Raw genomic sequence first — 20803 nt, forward strand, 5'->3', positions numbered from 1 at the left:
AAACAAGTATAGAAAAAAGGAAATGCAATCATAGTACTTTACCATTTGGCAATCAATATTTTTATAGTCGTAAGAATGTACAGTGATACGTTTGTTGTGTGATTTTTGAGTAGATGGCCACGTTTGTGCAGGAAAGATGGCTGAAGTCATGCCTGTCACCTGATGCAGGTTGCAAACAAAAATAAAATTTTGCCAAACACTTTTGTAAACAAATTGTTTACAAACAAGAGTGTTCAGAACCGAGGTATCAGGGTATCATGCAATCATAAACCAAAATACTTATTTAATAAAAAATGGCTTTATTATCAAGAATAGATCTATAAAGATGTTAATGCTTCATCTTCAACAGAACAAGCCAATGGATGGTCCACAAAATTGATAAATCAAGAAATGGCACAATAAGTAACTTATTTAGATGCAAGGCAGTAAAGAACAGAAGAAATTAATTCTTTCCTAGAAGGGAGAAGCCTATAACCTATCCCTGGAATGAAATGATCTAAAACATAGTAAGGAAGTCTGAAGCTAACTACAGGACAAAGCTTTATGAGAACACTGGGCAATGCTGTATTTGCAGGCCCTTCATCCACTAGAGGGTGTAAGGACAACATCACAGAAGGACTTAAAATCTATGGGCAGCCTGATGGCAGCTACTGAGGACAAGCACCCTTTTCAAAGGACCTTGCATAAAAGATGAAATTGGGATCTACACCATTTGTAGGGAAAAAAAGAATGTGATTTTCATGTATCTTATAATTTAACAACAAAATAGAAATGTTTACCTTAAAAGAGAGAGAGAGCGACCAAAGTAAAATTATAGACTGTGAGATACAGAAAGGGTAACATTTTATTTTGAAATGAGTCATTTTAATCTAGTTTCTAGCTGAGGGGAGGGAGAAAGGGAAGGGTCAGGACAGAAAAACAGAGTAGGGGAGTGACTGTTAGAAGGCATGGGGTTTAAACTTGCTTTTCCTTTCTTGGGGGGAAGGAAAACATGGGGATTGGGCTTCACACACACTGAAGACTCACTCTACCACTGACTACCACTGAGCTACACCGCTAGGCCATAAGGTAGCTTGTGTGTGTGTGTGTGTGTGTGTGTGTGTGTGTGTGCGCGTGCTCATGTGTGTGGAGACAGGGTCTCACTATGGAATTCAGGCCTTGAGCTCACTTTGTAGCCCAGGCTGATCTTGAACTTGCAATGTTCCTCTTGCCTCAGCCTCCTGAGTGCTGGGATTACAAACTGTCTCCAGGCCGGCCATAAGCATTTTTAAGGACAACAGTTTTTAGAGTGTTTTTCTAAATTATAAACTGCAGTCCAATGGTGGGTCTAGAAATTGGTGGACACAACTTATAATTTTTGGAATGTAATGGAACAGACTCGAAAATTCACAATACTTAAGAGTGCAGTTAAGCAGTACGTTATTCCTACAAATGCAAATATGTTTGTATGTGTTGGGTCAGGACATTAAAAGTATTACTCAGACTTGCAATCTTTTTTAAATTCAAAAGTACTGAGCTAGAACTTGAAGAAACTCACAGGGCCATCCATCTTCCCAACTTCTCCCAAAGAAGAAAAAAAGCAGCCATCATTTGTTTGCTACCAAGTCAAATAAAAATGTCAGCTGTTGCAAAGCCCTCCAAGTTCATCTGCAAAAAATTAGACTAAAATAAAGTTCATTCTAGAAATAAATGGAAGAATTGATTAGAATACAGAAAATATTTTGTGAAAATAAAGAAAATATTTTGTGAAAGGAAAAAAATACATTTTAAGATATTTTAAATATGCCCTCTATATAAAAAGACTGCCATAACTAAGTCACATTTGTCAGCTTCAACATCTCGTTTGATATGATCTTATTGCTGTGAGTCTCTGAAACTTATTTATACAATGGCTGTTGATGGAATTATAGAAAATTAAAGGGAAAATCTTTGAGAAGATATTGACAAGCATTTTAAAAATCAAAGTCTGACCACACATTAATATTTTAAATTAAGGAAAGACAGCCAAGAGTGGTGGCACACGCCTGTAATTCCAGTACTTGGGAGGCTGAGGCAAGAGGATTATTGCAAGATCAAGACCAGACTGGGCTATAGAATGAGCTAGCTCAAAGCCAGACTGAACTATATATATTCTGTCTCAAAAAGACCAAAAGGAAAAAAAAAAAAAAAAAAGATACAAAAGATGAATTGTAGACCATAAGCTATCTAAATAAATGAGGAAGAAAACCTGATAGAAGTAAGTTATTCAGGGGCCTAAAGACCTCCCATGATGTTGCAAAAGATTTTATACCCTCTTATCTTGTTACACTAGCAAGAGACGAACTGTATCAAAAGAAGACAGACACTAACAAAAAGCCAGAAGGGAAATACCAGACATAGAGGCCGAAAATTTGGAGTGTAATCCAAATTGGCCATTTACCACCCACCTATATGGGATTCATTTTAAAACCTCTATGCTGTTTTATCTATAAAATAGGGTTAATAAGGCCCAAGCTACTTAGCAGAGCTACTAAGTCAGTAAAACTGAATACAGTATTTTGTGAACTGTACTTAACAAGCACTTTTTATACTTTACTAATATTCCTAGCTCTATAGCTGATTCAACACCTGAACCTAAGCAAAAGTCTATGCTATTTAATCCCAAATGTAAACAGCCACCTTTCCTTCTAAGTTTAAGTACTAGATAATACTACTGGGCTATAATTTAAAGCTGTAAGAAAAGGATTACTCTGAGCCTATTATCTATCTTTCTGTCTGTCTGTCTGTCTGTCTGTCTGTCTGTCTGTCTTTGTGAGTTAGGGTCTTGCTCTGGAGTTTAGGCTGGCCTTGAGCTCACTTGGTAGGCCAGGCTGGTCTCAAACTTGTAATGATTCTCCTGCCTCGGCCTCCAGAGTGCGGAGATTACAGGCGTGTACCACCAAGCCTGGCTTAATAGCTCAGTTTTAAATGAAATATGTAATAAATGAAAGACACCTTTGCTCAGTCAAATTAGATACAGGCAAGACACTGTAAAAGACCAGGCAAGAAGGGGTAAACAAAATATAGACATTTCATTTAGATTGCTTTGAACGTCATTAAGGGCTTATTTCACTTTTTTAAAAATACACAAAAACACACAAACAAAAGACAGTAAAACTCAAGATGGTATTTTGAGATAGGCATGCCAAAAAAATTTAATATAGTAGTATTTTAATCAGATCTGTATGCATTAAAAGGCTTTGACCTCTTATCAGAAGACTAAAAAATAAACATGTCTTTGCTTCAAATGAAATGTAAGTTAAAATAAAAGTTTTAAATTATTTCTCCACTTAATTATTTAGATAAACTTTTGATGGCCTACTAGTCCTGATCATAGCAGTCAAGAGAACAAACTGCTTCTTAGGAATGACCATATATCCCATACATCTCAGTTGGCTAGGGACTGTTTCAACATTATTTTTCCCATCTCTTTTCATTCTCTAAAGTATACCAACTTGAATGGTAAATTTCTATGCTCATTTTAACAATAGTAGACATTAGCCACACATGGCAGCGCACACAATGCCAGCACTTGGGAGGTTGAAGCAGGAGGATCACTGCCAGTTTGAGGCCAGCCTGGGCCTACATAGTGAGACCCTTTCTCAAAAAAAAAAAAAAAAAAAAAAAAAAAGCAGGCATCAGGAGGTAAAAAGGGAACTCCATTGTGCTTTCTAGGAACCTCCCTACAAAAGCCATTCCAAATTTAAAAAATCCAAACCGAATTAGTAAACTTGCTAGGCAAACTATAGCTCTCTTTTAATCAGGGAGCTGCTCCTAGGTCTCTTCTGTATAAAAACTCTGCAGCTGATACACACAAGTTTTCTCCCCTTCAAAAAAATAATTCAAACCCAAAAACTACTTTAGCCTTAATCAACTCTTGAGAACATGCTCAAGCACATGTATATAAATCACAAAGAAATAGACTTCTAAGACTCTAAACCACTACACTGTACCATCAACCTACAAGCTGTACGGCTTGAGCTAAAACATTTAGATTTTTCTGAGCTGCTTTCCATTTCTGTAAAACCAAACAATGTTTGTCTCTACTTGTACACAAAGAGCACGTCTGCAGGCAGAAAGAAGTGCTTGCAGTGCTTTAATACAATCCATGGATTGCCACCCCATAAGGCTTGTTAATTGCTCAAGAAAGAAGGCTGAGGTGACCTAAACTAAAAAAGCAAAACTATACAAAATGGTGGGTGGGTTTTTCCCTCCTCCTTTTCTTCATGGATCTTTAATTAAAATGTGTTGCTAGGGCTTTTATCACATGACTTTTTAAAAAGTCACTGAAAGAGTGAAATAGTCCACTTAGTACTAACAAACCCAAAGTAGTCATTAACCAGCAGTTTGAGATCTATGGTTGAGCTTCAGGAGGTCTATGAAGCCCCCAAATCGTAAATAAAAATAATGTGAGTAAGTGAGCACATTTCTTCCAGTGAGTGAGTCAATAAGCTACAGTATGGAAGAAAGGATCCTCAAATAGAGGATAAATTTAAGTTTTTACTCAGCTATGGTACTAACTTGAACTGTCACCTTGAGTAAGTCACTTTATCTTTGTGTGCTTAAATTTTCTACCTCTTCAAAAGAAACACTCCCTGCACTGACTTCGAAAAGTGGTAAAGAGTATGAAACGAGAAAATATTGATCGCAGTGTGTTGCAACAATCAAAATATTATTATTTTCTACCTCTTTTAAAATTACCAGTAGATGCACACAAAAATCCTGTCTGGAAGTAGTTCTCAGCTATTTCAAAAGCAACAGCAAAGAATAAGGAAAACAAAACAAAAAAATACACAATCAAAATTCGCCTTTACTCCACTCCCTACCTCCTGGATTTGCTGAGGTAAACCCCACTGGAGAGCGTAAAGCTCAGAAGTTCAGTTCTTGCCCAGTTCGGGCTGTTCAATGAGCAGCGTTTCATACTGATAAATGCCTCCTAAATCTCAAAGGACAAAATGAGAGTTCACAAGGTTAGGCGCATTAATTAGCAGTACTCATTTGGATTCTGTATTCATCAAATACAACAAGCTGCTATTCAATATTTGCCTATTTGCACTACCCTAAGATCTCTAATTCAAAGATCCAGTCAGAGTACAAAATAAAGCCCAAGGAAATAAACTAAAATAAACCTGTCACCATCAGAATGTGCCTCACAGTAAATGTGCGATTTTAAGCCATGCCAAAGTTTTGTGCAGGCCCACAGCAGCGACAGTATCTGCAGTAAATGTACAGGTTACAAAGTAGGTCTCTGCTACAAGAGAAGAATAAGTCGTTCCAAAGAAAGAGACTATTTCTTGTGCTTTAACAAATTGCTATTTTTTTTCTTAGCTTCTCAGTGATCTGTAATTCACACAGCATTAGATAGTATCCTTTCAGATTCTTTAAATTCAATAAGTCTATTTCCACATTTTATATCATTCAGCTCTATCCTATCCCCCAAATAAGCACACGTTATATATAATGAAGTATTTGCATTAGTATGTAACACTAGATTAAGAAACTGACCATGATTCCTTTACATTACATGTCATACATGGAAAGGTCCAGATGAAACAGAGAAAATGTCACTCCTTTACAACAGTAGCTACCAGAAGAATCACCTCAGGGATTTCTAAATATGTGAACAGCTAACGCCATCTTAGATCGGCTCAATCAGAATATCTGGAGACAGGATCAGCATTTTGCTGATGTATAGCCAGATGTATAGCCAGAGCATGTCAAGGGAATGAATTTCACAATTTACAGGAGTTCTTATGGCAGATTAAAAACAAAACAAGAAAAAAAAAAAACCTTGCAATGTTCTCTTTTGATTTGGGGTAATGACTGTATCTTTCACTAAAAGCTTCCATCTTCAATACCAACAGTAACAATTCTACTAGGAGATGAAAACTGAGATAGATAGCCCCTTAACTCCATATCCTACTTGGGGGGCCAGTTTGATGCCAAACACCACCAATAATGTAACTGGATAACTCTGAAAGGTCTCCAAGTAGGTAATTATTGATTATTCTAGCTTTTAAGATGAGTTTCAGGAGCTCTGATGAGATTCAGTTTGTTTATAGAAAGGAGAACCATGTCACCCTTTTCATTTATATTATGCTGACTCGAACAAGCCTAACAAACAGTGGCTTTTTTTCTTTACAACCCCATAAGGAATTGTGGACAATTCAAAGACACTTCCAGGAGCTACCCTTTCAAATCTCCCAAAGAATGTCCATACTTCCATGCAGTAAGGACATAAATTTCATTCATGTCGTAAGCCACACCATTTCTCTAAGTGGCAGTTTTACGTGTTCTTTGATTCTGTTTAGACTCATCTGCTCGAGCCTTTAAATAGCAAAAAGACAAAGGAAGCACTTTATACACTTGCCTAAACCATACTACGACATCTCTCATTGGCAACTGTTCTGCTCTGACCACAATAGGGCCCGCCTTTTTCCAATCATACCCCATCTAACGAAGAAAAGCAGCAGAAATTTCACTTTCTCAAGCAAGCCTTCCCTGATTAAAACTGTAAGGCCGAAAAATCTCCCAAGAAAGAAAATGGAGTTTTCTTGCTGCCGATTACTTTTGAGACTCAAAATTTGTGTAGGAACAGGCTAAGTGAGAGAAAATCAAAAAACAAGTCCAGCATTTAAAATACCTAGTACCGAGAAGCCTGGGTTAAAAGTCTGCAGTCTGCTGACTGCCAAGTACACTTGGGAAGTATACAGTCTGCAGAAGGAAAAACGAGATCCATCCTTACTGCACTACACTTGAGCAACTACTTCTTCCTACAATATCTGTAACTTTAATAACATAACTAATATTTTTAGAATATACCTTTATAACCATCACTGCAAATTCACTGCTGAAGAAAGATGTGTTACCTTCCAAACTAAGTAATTTCAACAGCCTTTGATAAAACACACATATGTATACACATGTTATCTGAATTTATAAACAGCAAATACCAACCTGGCTATCCCGCCCTGGGAATCCATGATAACCTGGGGTCAGAGGCTCGTTCTATAAGAAAGAAAAGAAAAAAATCAAACTGTAAGAGAAAAGAAAATGTTCAAATAATCAAAATCACCCAAGTGATCAAACGGAAACTACAAATGACCCCAATTCCTAAAATGTCCCATTGCTATATTTCATCTGACATATATATATATATATATATATATATATTCTCATTGAGCTCTTCTTATGGCATAAACAAAGACAATTTTTTTAAAAAAAGTATTTGCTTAGGAAGAAACACCTCACAGACACTATTTTCTTCCTTGTACAGTTAAATCTGCTTCCTTCCCAGTGCATCATATCTCAATCAGGGTGCTACTGAGATTCCTAGCTTCACATGGCGGGCCTTTAGTAGCCCCAACTGTTACTCACTAAAAGCCAGTAGCCCTCCTAATACACTAAGACAACCAAAAACGCCCACACATTTCCATGTTTCACCAGAGAGGGAACAAGGACCACTTGCTGAAAACTGTCTCTTGACTTGGGAAACTTTTAGCACTTCTTAACACCTTGTTTTCCTCAGTTTTTAAAAATGTGGATGAAATTCCACCTCTCTTCAAGACTTTTTTTTCCAACCTGTATCATTATGGAGTTAAGTGACTTATAACTGTACATGTCAATTTCATTTTGGTCATTTGTGCAACTTACTTTCAATGTTATTCATGATTTTAATTATTTTATTTTAAAGGTATGTCATATGGACTGTCTCAACTTCACATTGCACACTAAACCAAGATCCTGCAGGACAAGGAGGCCACTCGACAAAAGCTATGCAAATCCTAATTTAGTATAAAGAGACACAACAGCCAATCATTCAGTCAACATATATGGAATACTGAAACCTCCCAAGTATAGTTAGATAACTGAAGGAATAAGAAATACAAATATAGTAAAGCCTTTCCTTCGAGGAAACTTTTAAATGAAAGGAGATGCACGTGCACAAAAGAATAAATTGACATCATACAGTACTTTTGTAATTTCTAAAGTGCCTAAAGATATCCCAGTCTTCTTTCATCTATTTATATTTTTATTCCTGCTAGCAGAATAACAAGAGAAATTTGCATTGATAGGACTTTCAAAAATGCCAAGAGAACAAATCTTCCATATAATGGGGATTATTTGCATTTCTTTGACAGTCAAAATTCCATACTCTTTTAAACAAGTTAAGAGTTAACTTAAGCTCACTGCAGAGCCCCTACACTTTATTCATCATTGTTTCCCTGAAATCTAGTACAGTGTCTAATACATGGTATATACCCAGAAAAATATGTACATAAATAAATGGAGTTAAATAAAAAGAAATCATTAGGAATTCAGCCATTATAGATTCAGTCATAGAGAACCCTAGCGCTCCTTTTCTGCTCTTAATTCTCTATTTTGGACACTAATATTTATAAATGAATTTCTCTAAAGAAAGCACACCAGTGAACATAACTGCCTTTAAAAAAGTTATGGGTACTCAACAATTCTGAGAAAGAAAAAAAAAACTGAAGGCTACACATTTGCTAATTTCAAAGTTTACTGCAAAACTACATAATCAATATAGTGTGGTACAGAATTAGATGTATGGTCCAAGTGAAAACAATCAAGAGTCCAGAAATTAACCTTTCCAGGTTGATAAACTAGTTTTTGAAATAGATGCCAAGAAAACAAATGAAGAAAGAGTAATCTTTTCAACAAGCAGTAATAAAATACTTGAAAAAGCACACAGAAAAATGTGAAGCTACAAATCTGTTTCACACCATATGTAAAATTAATTCAAAAGAGATCATACCTAAACCTATAAAACTCTTAAAACAAAACAAGGTGTAAATCTTTGGGTAGAAAATAATTTACTAAATATGACACCAGAGGCATTAAATAACAAACAAAAAGAGATAAACAAGGTTTGCAAATCAGAGTTTTGGTAAGGGATGTGTCTCTAGACTATGTAAAGAATCCCTTCAAATCAACAGCAAAAAGAAAGTCAATTCAATTTAAAATGGAGAAAAATGGGCTAGGGATGTTGCTCTGTGGTAGGGTACACGCCTTGTGGTAGGGCACGTGCAAGGCCTTGAGCTCCATAAGGGGTGCAGTGAGGGGCACAGAGAGAAGGCTTTCAACAGGCAGTTCAAAAGATATGCAAATAACCGGTAAGCACAGCACATGAAAGGATGCTAAATACCATCAACCATTATACAAATCAAATCCACACTGAGATAATACACACTAGGAAAATTATAACCCAAAAATCCGACAATGGCAAGAATTAGTGAGGAAGTACAAACACTGGCAATCTTATACACTGCTGGGAGGAATGTAAAATGATGTATATCCACTTTAAAAACCACTGGACAGCCTCTCAAAATACTAGACACTGAGTTACTATAAGACCCAGAACTTTTACACCAAGGTATATAATCAAGAAAAACCAATACAAGGGGCCAGGGATTTAGCTCAGCGGTGTAAATACCTGCTTGACAAACACGAAGTCATGAGTTCGATCCCCGGTACCAAAAAAAATCAGTAAGTATGGCCACACAAAACCCTATACACAAATATGCATAGCTGCATTATTTCATAATAGCCAAAGAGTAGAAACAACCTAATGTCCATCAAGTAAAGAATGGATAAACAAAGTATATAGTACCTCCATCACTGACTATTATTCAGCAATAAAAAGGAATGAAATACTAACACGACATAACTGAATCCTACAAGCATCATACTAAGTGAAAAAGACCAGACACAAAAAGATCACAAATTATATAATTGTATTTATAGGAAATGTCCAGACTAGGCAATGTGCATACTGACAAAAAACAAATTAGTGGTTCCACAGGCTAGGGGACAGAAATGTGCAATGATTGCTAACAGAGAATGAGGTTTGTTTGAGAAGTGATGAAAATATTCTAGACCTAGATACTGCTGACAGATGATTATACTAAACCCCCCCCCCAAAAAAAAAACTGCCCCAAAAATACTTCCAAGCTGTGAGATCTATAGTAATTATACTAGTAAAATCCATGCTGGCATTTTCCGTGCAGTTCTAAAATTGATTGAATCCAGAGCCTTCACACTAAATTAATCCCCGGCCCTTTTATTTTTTAATTTTGAGACCGTACCTCACAGTCACTCACTTACCCATGATGGGCTCAAATTGGTGACTGACCTCCCAGGCTGCTGGGATTACAGGTGTGCACTACCACACCTCTTTTCACACTGCTTTTTACAGGAAAACATAACTGCTTAGATTACAACCAAAAACAAGGTTCCTGAAATTCACAAGCCCTTGTTTGTTCTGGATTCTATAACTTTACATTAACACCATTCCCTAGTGATATTAAAAATAATGATGGAGGGCTGGGGATTTAGCTCAGCGGCATAAGAACCTGCCTTGCAAGCAGGCAGCCGTGAGTTCGATCCCGGGTACTGATTTAAAAAAAAAAAAATGATGATGGTGACCAACAATAGATAAGAGCAATAGATAAGAATGGTTCCAGGATGAATGGGAAAAAGAAAGAAGTAAAAACAAGAGATCACAAAGAGATCCCACAAAGAGATTCCCTACCATTAGGGAAACTAAGTCAGAGAAAGTAAGCAACCTAGATATTAAATGGGAAACATTAAGTGCCAGCTTGGGTCTGCTGGCAACCAAAGCCATTCTTTTCATTTACCAAATTCTCCTCAAAATGACCACTCCATATTACCCCCTTACCCAAGTAAATATTTCAGCACTGTTCAAGGGATTATATGGCTAAGAAAGTAATCTCAAACTCCAGATGCTGATTAAAAAGATTTATCATTTTCAGAGAACATTCTACATAGCAAATAATGCATAAAATTTTAAAGTCACATTCCCACAAGCCAGAACTGTCAAAAACTTTGATAGCAAAGATGGATGTAACAAGCTGCAAAGGAGGTGTTGGAGAAAAAGAATTTTTCTTTTACCTGTCTTAGCAAGACATTACTTTTCATATTCCCCACCTTTCAGATAGGACTACTAGTAACTCTCAGGGCCCCTGGAAAAACTGCCACTCTATGAGTGGTCTGCGTTTAATGAAAACGGGCTGCTTTCATTTTTAATTCTACCATGTATATACTTCTCTCTTACAAATGCATTAATTTTGCATGATTTTGAATATCAGGGGTTTTTTTGCTTAATACTGTGTGAGACTCATCTGTACTAATGTACACAACTATATTCTACTAATTGTGACTGCTGGTTAGTATTCTAAAGCCTGTAATTTTAGTGCCAGGGATCGAACTCACAACCTTGTGCTTGCCAGGGAGGTACTTGTGCCGTTGCCGCCTAAATCCCTGGCCTAAAACCTATAATTTTAGAATATAAAATTATATATGTATTATATATATATTACTTGTCATTATTTTACTTCCATCATTATTTACTTGTCATTATTTTCCTGTTAATGGATACCTACATTCTTTTCAGTTGTTCTTTACCTGTATTTGTGCTCACACACCATGCTACCTATGCACATTCTTTTAGAACTAAAATGCCATTTTCTAGTCATGAGAGATCAGAAAAAATCAAAAATGAAAATATCTCAGAATGGTAAGAAGAGGAATAAGCAGGTACTTTCAAATCTAGTAACAGAAATAAAGTACACTGGGACCACTATTTTGGAAAACAAGTTGACAAAAATGTTTGTGTGTATACCTGCTTACAATTTCACATTTGCTATCTCTTCTAGAGAATCATTTGTATCATTTTACATTGCCACTAGCAGTGCACAAGGATTCCAATTATTCCACAGCTTCCCCAAACACTCATAATTTTGCTTTTTCTTTCTTAACAAGACCTTAACGAGTGTGAAATGTCAGTATGGCTTTAGTTTGTATATCTCCTATGATTAGTAATGTTAACCACCTTTTAAGGTGTTTACTGGTCATTGTACATTTTCTTTGCAGGAATTTCTAGTCAACTATTTTGCCCATTTTTAAACTGAACTGCTTGGTTTGATTTTCACTTATATATGCTGTTGAGTTTATGTATTTTGGACACTCATCCCTTGTCACATGTTCTATTCTGCTAATACTGTCTTTTGATACATAAAAGTTTTTAATTGTTTTTATTTAAAGAGGATAAAACCAATCAAAACAAACCAGTGTAAAAGATACAAGACTTCAAAACATTACAAAATCATCAATAGTTACCATAATGGCTTCTGATGTCTTCAAAATATATGCAGATAACTTCAGATATAGTGAAAATCAAACAGAACAGAATACAATAGAAACAAAACAAAGAATCAATAAAGGACTTCAAGACAAGCCTATAGTAAATCCAAAATTGCTATCATAATGTATCTTGTTATCTTTGAAATAGCTGACCCTGCCATCCGATTTGACATAAACAAAACAGAAGGGAATAAAACCCAACCCAACAAAACAATGGAAGCGATACAAGACTCCAAAATGCCTGCAACCGTCAGAACAAGACCCTACCACCACCACCAGACGTCACACTGCAAATCACTATCCTCTGAACCCATGGTCGGACCACTGGCCCAAGACCTGCAATGTCAGTAAAACAACAAAACACCACAGACATCCAATTGCATTTCACCTCCATAGCTATCATCACAGTCTGTGTTTCTCCCGACCAGTTGCTTGGGGGCAGGAGGAGTACTTCTTGTCAGCCCACGCAGAAAGGGGCTGATGTCTGCCTGCTCCTGGTCCGGCAGCGGCCCATGCATGGTGCTGATTCCCAGACAGGGCTTGCTTGCTGATGCAACTTTAACGTTTTTAATTTTTACAAGGTCCAATTTATCTACTTTTTTCTTCTGTGGCCTTAAATTTTTGGTGCCATGACCAAGAATCCACCGCCAAATCCAAGGTCATACAGATTTATCCCTAAGTTTCCTTCTAAGAATTTTATGGTTCTAATTGTCTTTGAGCTACCCTGGGTGGATTTTTTTTAATATGGTACACGTTTATTTGCATGTCTTAATTGATTTTGAGCTTTCTTAGATTTCCATCCATTAACCACTTTTTTCCTGTTTCTGAAGATCTAGAATTAAATATGGATTCCATTCATCTGCTAGTTATTAATCGATCGACCGTCAAGCTCCAAATTATCTTTTGCCAACTCTATTAACATGAACCTGGGCTCTCTAAATATTTCTCGTTTTCTAGCATGCATGATGTCAGGCTGTGTCAGCAGAGGGCAGGAGAACCCTTGAAGGAGGAAAAGGTTTTGTGGTGAGGTCCCTGTGCGCTTCCTTAGCAAGCAGCTCCTCAGGGCTAGCAGTTTCCTCCCCTCTTAACTTTTACAGTGCCAATTAGCTTCCCCAGTAGTCCTCCTTGGGCTCTGACACAGCACAGTGCCTTTGGTGGGACAACTCTTTAAAAATAGCTTTCCTCAGTATCCTAGAGGGTTAATTCCTGGCAACTTCAGAAATGCAGGTATCAGCCAGCTATGATAGCACATATTTGTATCCCTAGCTACTCTGGAGGCTGAAGCAGGAAGATCTCAAATTTGGGGCCAGCCTGAACAACTTAGCAAAATCCTATCTCAAAATAAAACAAAAAATTAAAGAGAACAAACAATATAGCTCAGTGGTAGAGCACCTGTCTAGCATATGCTAGGCATTAGATTCAATGCTCAGTACCACCAAAAAAAAAAAAGCAGATATCCCTCAAATAATGCAGACATAAGATTGGCACTTAGTTCTCTTTCATCCAGAATAAAAGCCGGTCTGGGGTGGCAGAAAAGAGATACTGAGAGAAAAAGTTCTTCTCTGAGTATTTTTATCTCAGAAGTGATTGCCATTATATATAAATTATACTAATCATATTTTATGTATTGATCATATTGTACGTTATACCTGCATATTACATGCTATTTTTAGTTTTATCTCCTTTAAACTAACCCCTCATTGCATTGATCTTCTCCTATGTTAATGATTCTTTATATTAAATTCCCTGTCGAAATTCCTATGTAGTCCGTCTCCTAAGTTAACACAGACTGATACTAGTCAGCTGAAATGAAATGTACATAGCCACATACTACAGACAAGATAGACATTATATTTAGTGTTTTATATATCTTATCACTTTTAATTCTCACTAAAACTGCATGGTGCATCACTGTACAGTAAGGAACAGAGGTTCAAAAAATCTATACAAATCCAGGTCTATCTGATACTAAACCCTGTTGGTTGTCTACTATGGCATTTATTTCTCTTCACAGAACCTAGCAACACCTTTTTAAAGAAACTGAATGTCTATGTGTAGAAAACAACATAGCAGGCCTGACTGCTATCCTCAGAAAGAGCCATGTGCACAGTTGGTGGCTTGGTGCTTCAGATTAGCATTTAGGGAGGGCTCTATGTTCACAACTGGTACTAAGGGCTCTCTTTGGTTTATACTTGCTTGTCTATTGAAAGTTTTTTGAGTTCTGGCATGTGCTAGAGATAGGATGCCAATGTGAACAGCCCCTCCACTCTACCTCCTAATGATCTCAGCATTCAAATTTCTAAGGAACTTCCCAGGTGGACTCATTGTCATAAGTCACTGAATTAAGTGTGACTCCACTGGGAAAAGATTCTCAGAAGCTTGATCCTGGCTTCCTCTGGACTTTGTCCTTGTACGCTTTTCTTTAAACAATTATGCACATTATATCCTTGAATTATTACAAAGCGTATCTGTAATGTTGATTATATGCTGAATTCTATAAGTTCCAGTGAGTCACTGCACTGGGGAACTCCCCTAACAACCTACAGCACACCAACCACTTCGCTAAATGCGGAGCACACACAGATAAGACTAGGTCTGTTGCCCTGAAGGAACTGTCCAGTCTATTTAAACTTTCCTTCTTTCAGTTCTCTGATCTTCACTTCTTAGTCTGTTCATCATTTAAAATAGATTAAATACATTTCCCTAAGCTAAAATTTCATCCTTAGTGAAGAGATGCTAAATAAATATTTAATAAGTCCATCAGGCAAAAATCTGAGATTCAGAGCTCTAATAAACTCAAAGGCCACACGTATTTTCTCTTTACTTTCTCCATCTTATTGTGTTCTTCCTTAAAAATAGACAAACCTTTTTATGTTGCTGGTCGGAATGTAAATGGAACAGCAGCCATGGAAAAGAGTCTGGCAGTTCCTCAAGAAGTTAAATAAAGAGCTACCATATGATTCAGCAATTTCACTGCTAAGTACATAGCCCAAAGAACAGAAGAAAAGGTGCTCAAATACTGTGCACTCAGGTTCATGGCAGCACTATTCACAACTGTCAAACAGCGAAAGCAATCCAAATGTTCATCAGCAAATGAACAGATGAACAAATTATGGCTTACACATGCAAAAGAATATTATTCAGTTATTGAAAGTTTTTTCCAAGGTTTGTGTATGTTGAAGCATGTATTGATATGCCACACTAAGTGAAGGACGTCAGGCACAAAAGGACACATATCATATGCTGCATTTATATGAAATATCCAAAATAAATTCATACAAACATAAAGCAAACTGGCGGGTGCTGGAGTCAGGAGAGAAGGGGATATAGAGGGTAACTGGTTAACAGATTTGGGATTCTTCTACAGATGATGAAAATTTTGGGGCTACATGATCGTTGTATAATATTGTGAATGTACTATAATAATACCAAATTTTTCATTTAAAAGGGCTAATTTTATATTATATAAACTTCATTGCAAAAACTTTTGGAAAATAATGAAGCACACAGTAAGTACAAATGAAGAAAGCCAACCAAACGTTATCTGAATGAGTTCTGCAGGCTCAAATAAAATCACCAGTGACTGAAACATACATAAATTCAAAACTGTTCTGTATCTATCCTGGAAAACTGAAGTTTCAAAGTGGCTCTAAGGAATGATATAGATTTAGATGCAGTATAATATGTACATATTTATTTCTAAAAGAAATGGAAGATAAAATGCTCCTAAATTATGTAGTTTTATGTGCAATTTTGAATGTGCATGGATAAATAAATTAATAAACATTTTAGGTAGACATTTGCCTACTTATTTTATTAACCTGTTTAAAGTTCATATATTTAGATTGGTCTATTCTCAACTGAAAAATAACACAAGGCCTTATATTCAAGATTTCATCGTATTCAGACATATATAACATATATATATTCGGTCTACAAAGATTTATTTCAAAATGTTTATAGTGATCATATACACTACGTGGAATTCATGAGTGAAACTAGTGGCGGGGGCAGCGGGTCCCATACCTGTATTTTTAAACAATTTTTGAATAATGAACTTGTATTATTTTTAACTTAACCGTGAAAAATTGGAGGTAACAGTACCTACACCACATAATAGGACCCTGTCCTAGTTATGTGTCATAATTCCTTCCATAGTGAAGTATGGGGCAGGAAGTCCAACTGTTAGAATCACACTGACCTGACCTATTCCTCTGGCAACTTATTTTCTTGACTATGGGACATTTATTCCTCTTTTAGCTTCAAATTCTTCAGCTTTTAAATGACAGCACCATCGGCCTCACAAAGACTATCACAAGGATAGCAGTAATACATGCAAAGGCACTTATACAGCACCTATTCCTTAACGGAATAGCCTTGGCTAAAGAAGAATAATGCATCCATATCCATAACTTCAGCATTTGCAGATTCAACTGACCACAGATGGAAAATGAGAGGGAGAAGATGGACACATGTCTGTAGTGTACACAACAGATATTTTTCTTCCCATGATTCCCTAAAGAATATAGCATAACAACTACTTAAATAGCACTTACATTGAATTAAGATCACAAATTAAGTTAGAGACAATTTAAAGCAGAGCTCCTAACCTACGGCTATTGAGAAGTACCAATCCATGGCCTATTAGAAACCAGGCCACACAGCAAGATATAGGTGAAGGCAAATGCTAAGTGAGAAGTGAAGCTTCATCTGCACCTACAGCCATTCCCTACTTGCTTGCATTCCTGCCTAAGCTCTGTCAGATAGATCAGTGACAGCATGAGACTGTCATAGAAACACGAACCCTACTGTGAACTGCATGTGTGAGGGACCTTGGTTGCATGCTCTTTGTAAGAATCTAATGCCTGATGAAAGTAAAGTTGTGTTGTGTACTGGAGAATGTATTATGTTTCACATGTTAATTTTTTAAAAAGAAACTAAATCCCTACCCCTCATCTGTGGAAAAGTTGTCTTCTGTGAAACCAGTACCTAGGGCCAAAAAGGTTGAGGGTCACGGTTTTAAAATACACAGGATGATGTGCACAGGCTATACACAAATACAATACCATTTTATATAAGGGACTTGAATAGATTTCGATATGAGGGAATCCTAGAACCAATCCCTACAGATATTCAGGGACAGCTATGTTCCCTTTTAATTGAAAATGGAAGCTGAGGTTCAGATTTACTGAGGTTAAGTGACATAAACAAGGTCTCACAGGCAGTAATAAAGAGGGCCTGAAACTCGAAAGTCTTAACTGCAAATTTGGAGTTCTTCCAAGAAATACGAAATTTACTTTGAAAAATCATTGATAATTTATTCAGATCTGGATGGAAAAACAAACATGATTATGTGAATACTTACTATGATTAAATATATAAATTGATAAGTACCAACCAATTAGTTTATGTTGTGATATTCAACTAGCACTGGTGTTTCACTGAACTAAAGACTCCACAAGTTTTGACATTAAAAAAAAAAATTTTTTTTTTGGCCTTTTTCCTTTTTATCGGTACCGGGGATCGAACTCACGACTGCCTGCTTGCAAGGCAGGTGCTTATGCCGCTGAGCTAAACCTCCAGCCCCTGACATTAAAATTTTTTAAAAAGCTACCTTTTAATTAGGCTCAGAGTGTAAAGGAAATGTATCACAAAAGATCATCCCATGGACTGGGGATTTAGCTCAGCGGCATAAGTGCCTGCCTTGCAAGAGCATGGTCATGAGTTCGATCCCTGATACTGATTTAAAAAAAAAAAAAAAAAAAAAGATCATCCCACAATGCTGAAAAACTTCCGTTGAAGAAGTTAATATGTTGAATACCATACTCAATTTGCCCCCAAAGTCAATACAAATAAAATAAATTTTCTTTAATTGATGTATGCTAGCTATTTCAATTTAGCTTTTATAACAGTTTTTTGTTACACCATTATTCAACTGATGTCAAGCCATTTCTCATTAGCAGAGTTACCTAGGACAAGTTACTCAATCTTTCTGGACCTCAATTTTTTGGTCTGTACAATATACAAAATATGTTATAATCTCTATACCATACAAGGATGTTAAAATGAGACATAATGTATATAGTGCATTTAGAAGTACAGCCACCCTATACAGAAAAGCTATTATACATTTTTAAAATTTGTATTAGAGGCTTTGAGTTCATATTCCTCTTTTTCCTCTCAATTCCCTAAGGTTTCTATAACTAGTTCTTTTAAATGTACTTTTCTGTGTCCTACTGCTGTAATTTTTACTGCTCTACTTGGCCAATCCTCAAATTGAAGCCTTTTACCATTTACTCCTGATTCCCCAGGGCACATCCTGGAACTTCCTCTTACTATACCTACTCAAAAATACTCATTACTTATTAATACAATGATCTGATGATAAATATCACGTTATTTTGTGGGAACCAATCTAAAAAACTTTAAACAAAAACATCTGACAGTTTTATTTCTTCTAAGTTTTTTAAAAAGCAAACTTCAGTTTCTAAAGGATATGGTCAACTATCAAGAATTCATAGGGAGCTGTCTTCAACAGAATTCATCATCAGATGAGATCATTTCATCCCTCCATCAGCTCAACTCTTCAACTTCTGCAGTCCTTCCTCTTCTAGCCCTCTTTGGTTAATCATCTCCATTTAATGAAAGGCATTTTATAGGAAAAAGGAAGAGAAAACTACAAGTACATTTTTCTTTGAGTACAATTAATTCTTGAGAGCTGAAAGATGGATAAGAGGCAAGGAACCTACAGAGATGAGATAGTACTGAGACTCAAGTGAAACCCTTTCTGAGGAAACATAACTACTTTACAGAGCCATCAACAAAAGGCTGAAGAAGAGGAGAAAAGAAAAGGCTGTAAATTACGCAGACCCTGAAAAGTGCTAGATAATTTATACACACGATATCATGATCTGGGTATCATTCCTCTGTCAAGTAAGAAGACTCAAGAGAGGTTAACTAAACCAAGGCCAAACAGCTTATGAATGGCAGAGTCAAAGTAACCAAGTAACAATAATTCTGTTCTTTCCATTATACATCAGTCAGTAGCTTAGTCTAGACAAGCCTTCCACACCACTCAGCCAGACTGCTTCTCTTTCAGCAAAGGGAATAACTACGAGAATTTATCTGTAACCTGTAGTTATCGTCAAAGAATTACCAATGACAGAAGGAAAGCAGTGCTTCTTAAACTTTCATGTAAAGACAGGTCCCTGGGTGCCTTGTAAAATGCAGTTTCTGATTCAGTGAGTGCACATGAAATTCTTGCGTTTCTCAGAAAATGATGGAGCACCTGGGGCTTAGGCTATTATTAAATAGGTTATACTAAGTGGTTCCCAATTCCTACCTGATCATCTATCACCTTGCAATAATTTAAAAACAAAGATTTCTGGGCCTTTCCCTCCCGAATTTCATGATGTCTGGAACAGGTGAAGATTAACTCTACTACAGAACTGCAACTGCTGAACTATATTACCTCCAACCACCTTCTACACCAATTTTGTAATTTCGAGAAATTTACAGTTTTTAATGACAATAATGAGCAGGCACTGGTTGAAAACATATCGAAAGTTCAAGTGTTTCATATATTTACTCCTCAAACCACTCTGTAGGGCTGGTTAATTATAGCACTATCATTCTCATTTTATATATGAGGAAACCAATGCACCAAGAAACTTGTTACTTACCCAAGGTCAGTTAGTGAGTAGCAAAACAAAGGTTCAGGCTTGAACCAATCTGATTCCACAGTCTGTGCTCTGAGACACATCACTGCTTCCCATATATCCAACAATAATGTCACTGATTTTAACAGGCATGCTTGGAAAAATAAATCCAAATGGGTCACCTCAAAAGACATTGCCCTGAGAAGGTGGTAATTCCTCAGACACTACCATTACTCCAAACATCACAGCTAAACTATATAATCCAATGGCTCTTGGTCTGAAAATGAAAATCGTTTCAGAATCTAAATCTATGACTTTAAATATTTTTAACTGCAATAAAATCTCATCACTGGAACATGGATTTGATTTTTTTTGACACCACTACAAAATCAGGAAAAGCCAATTCAAAAAGATATATAGTGTCTGATGAAGACAGACATTTTTAAAATAACAAATTTAGTATTTGGCATGGAAAATATTTTCCTCCTCATTCATCTCTGAAGCCGATTCTAAACAAGAGTTCTTTATGTTTTGCGCAATGGTTTTATCACCAGAGCCAAGGTGACTATTTTGAAGGGCAACACTCATTTGGAAGCACAGGTTTTACTTGATTTTTAAAAATCAGCCTGTTAGTCACACTTTAAAAAAAAAAAATTTGCTCTTTCTCCATCAACAAAAACATGCATATGCTCAGAACAACTGACTTGAAGCACGCAGTTTTCCTTTCTGCTGCATAAGCAACTGCTTTGATGTTCTTTTCAATATTTAATTTTTTTACAAAACAGGGTTTATTTATATACACCCATCTACATAAAATAAATACCATAATCAGTCATTAATGAGGCATTTAGCTGCATCATAAAAGGCATCGTACAAAGACAACTATATATATCTAAAATATGCACACAAATACCCTCACACACAAGGGATAAAGATATACA

General features: G+C 36.4%; 1 protein-coding gene across 23 annotated transcripts in view; it reads right to left on the reverse strand.

Moving 5' to 3' along the window:
• Rbfox2 (RNA binding fox-1 homolog 2) overlaps positions 1-20803 on the reverse strand; it is a 259340-nt gene that overhangs the window by 175089 nt on the left and 63448 nt on the right. For 18 of the 23 annotated variants that reach the window (XR_010043894.1, XM_063238425.1, XM_063238434.1 and 15 more), the window contains exon 2: positions 6976-7026. The exons of the other annotated variants lie outside the window; for them this stretch is intronic. Coding sequence is in view for 15 of the 18 variants with exons in the window: in XM_063238425.1 (XP_063094495.1) it covers positions 6976-7026 (51 nt within the window). In the remaining 3 variants the exon portion in view is untranslated. The remainder of the gene's footprint in view (positions 1-6975; positions 7027-20803) is intronic. 23 annotated transcript variants of the gene reach the window in all.

The sequence above is a fragment of the Cavia porcellus genome, unplaced genomic scaffold (genome assembly GCF_034190915.1).
Source record: "Cavia porcellus strain 051 isolate PalLab524CR breed Dunkin Hartley unplaced genomic scaffold, mCavPor4.1 scaffold_27, whole genome shotgun sequence".
NCBI classification, from domain to species: Eukaryota; Metazoa; Chordata; class Mammalia; order Rodentia; family Caviidae; genus Cavia; species Cavia porcellus.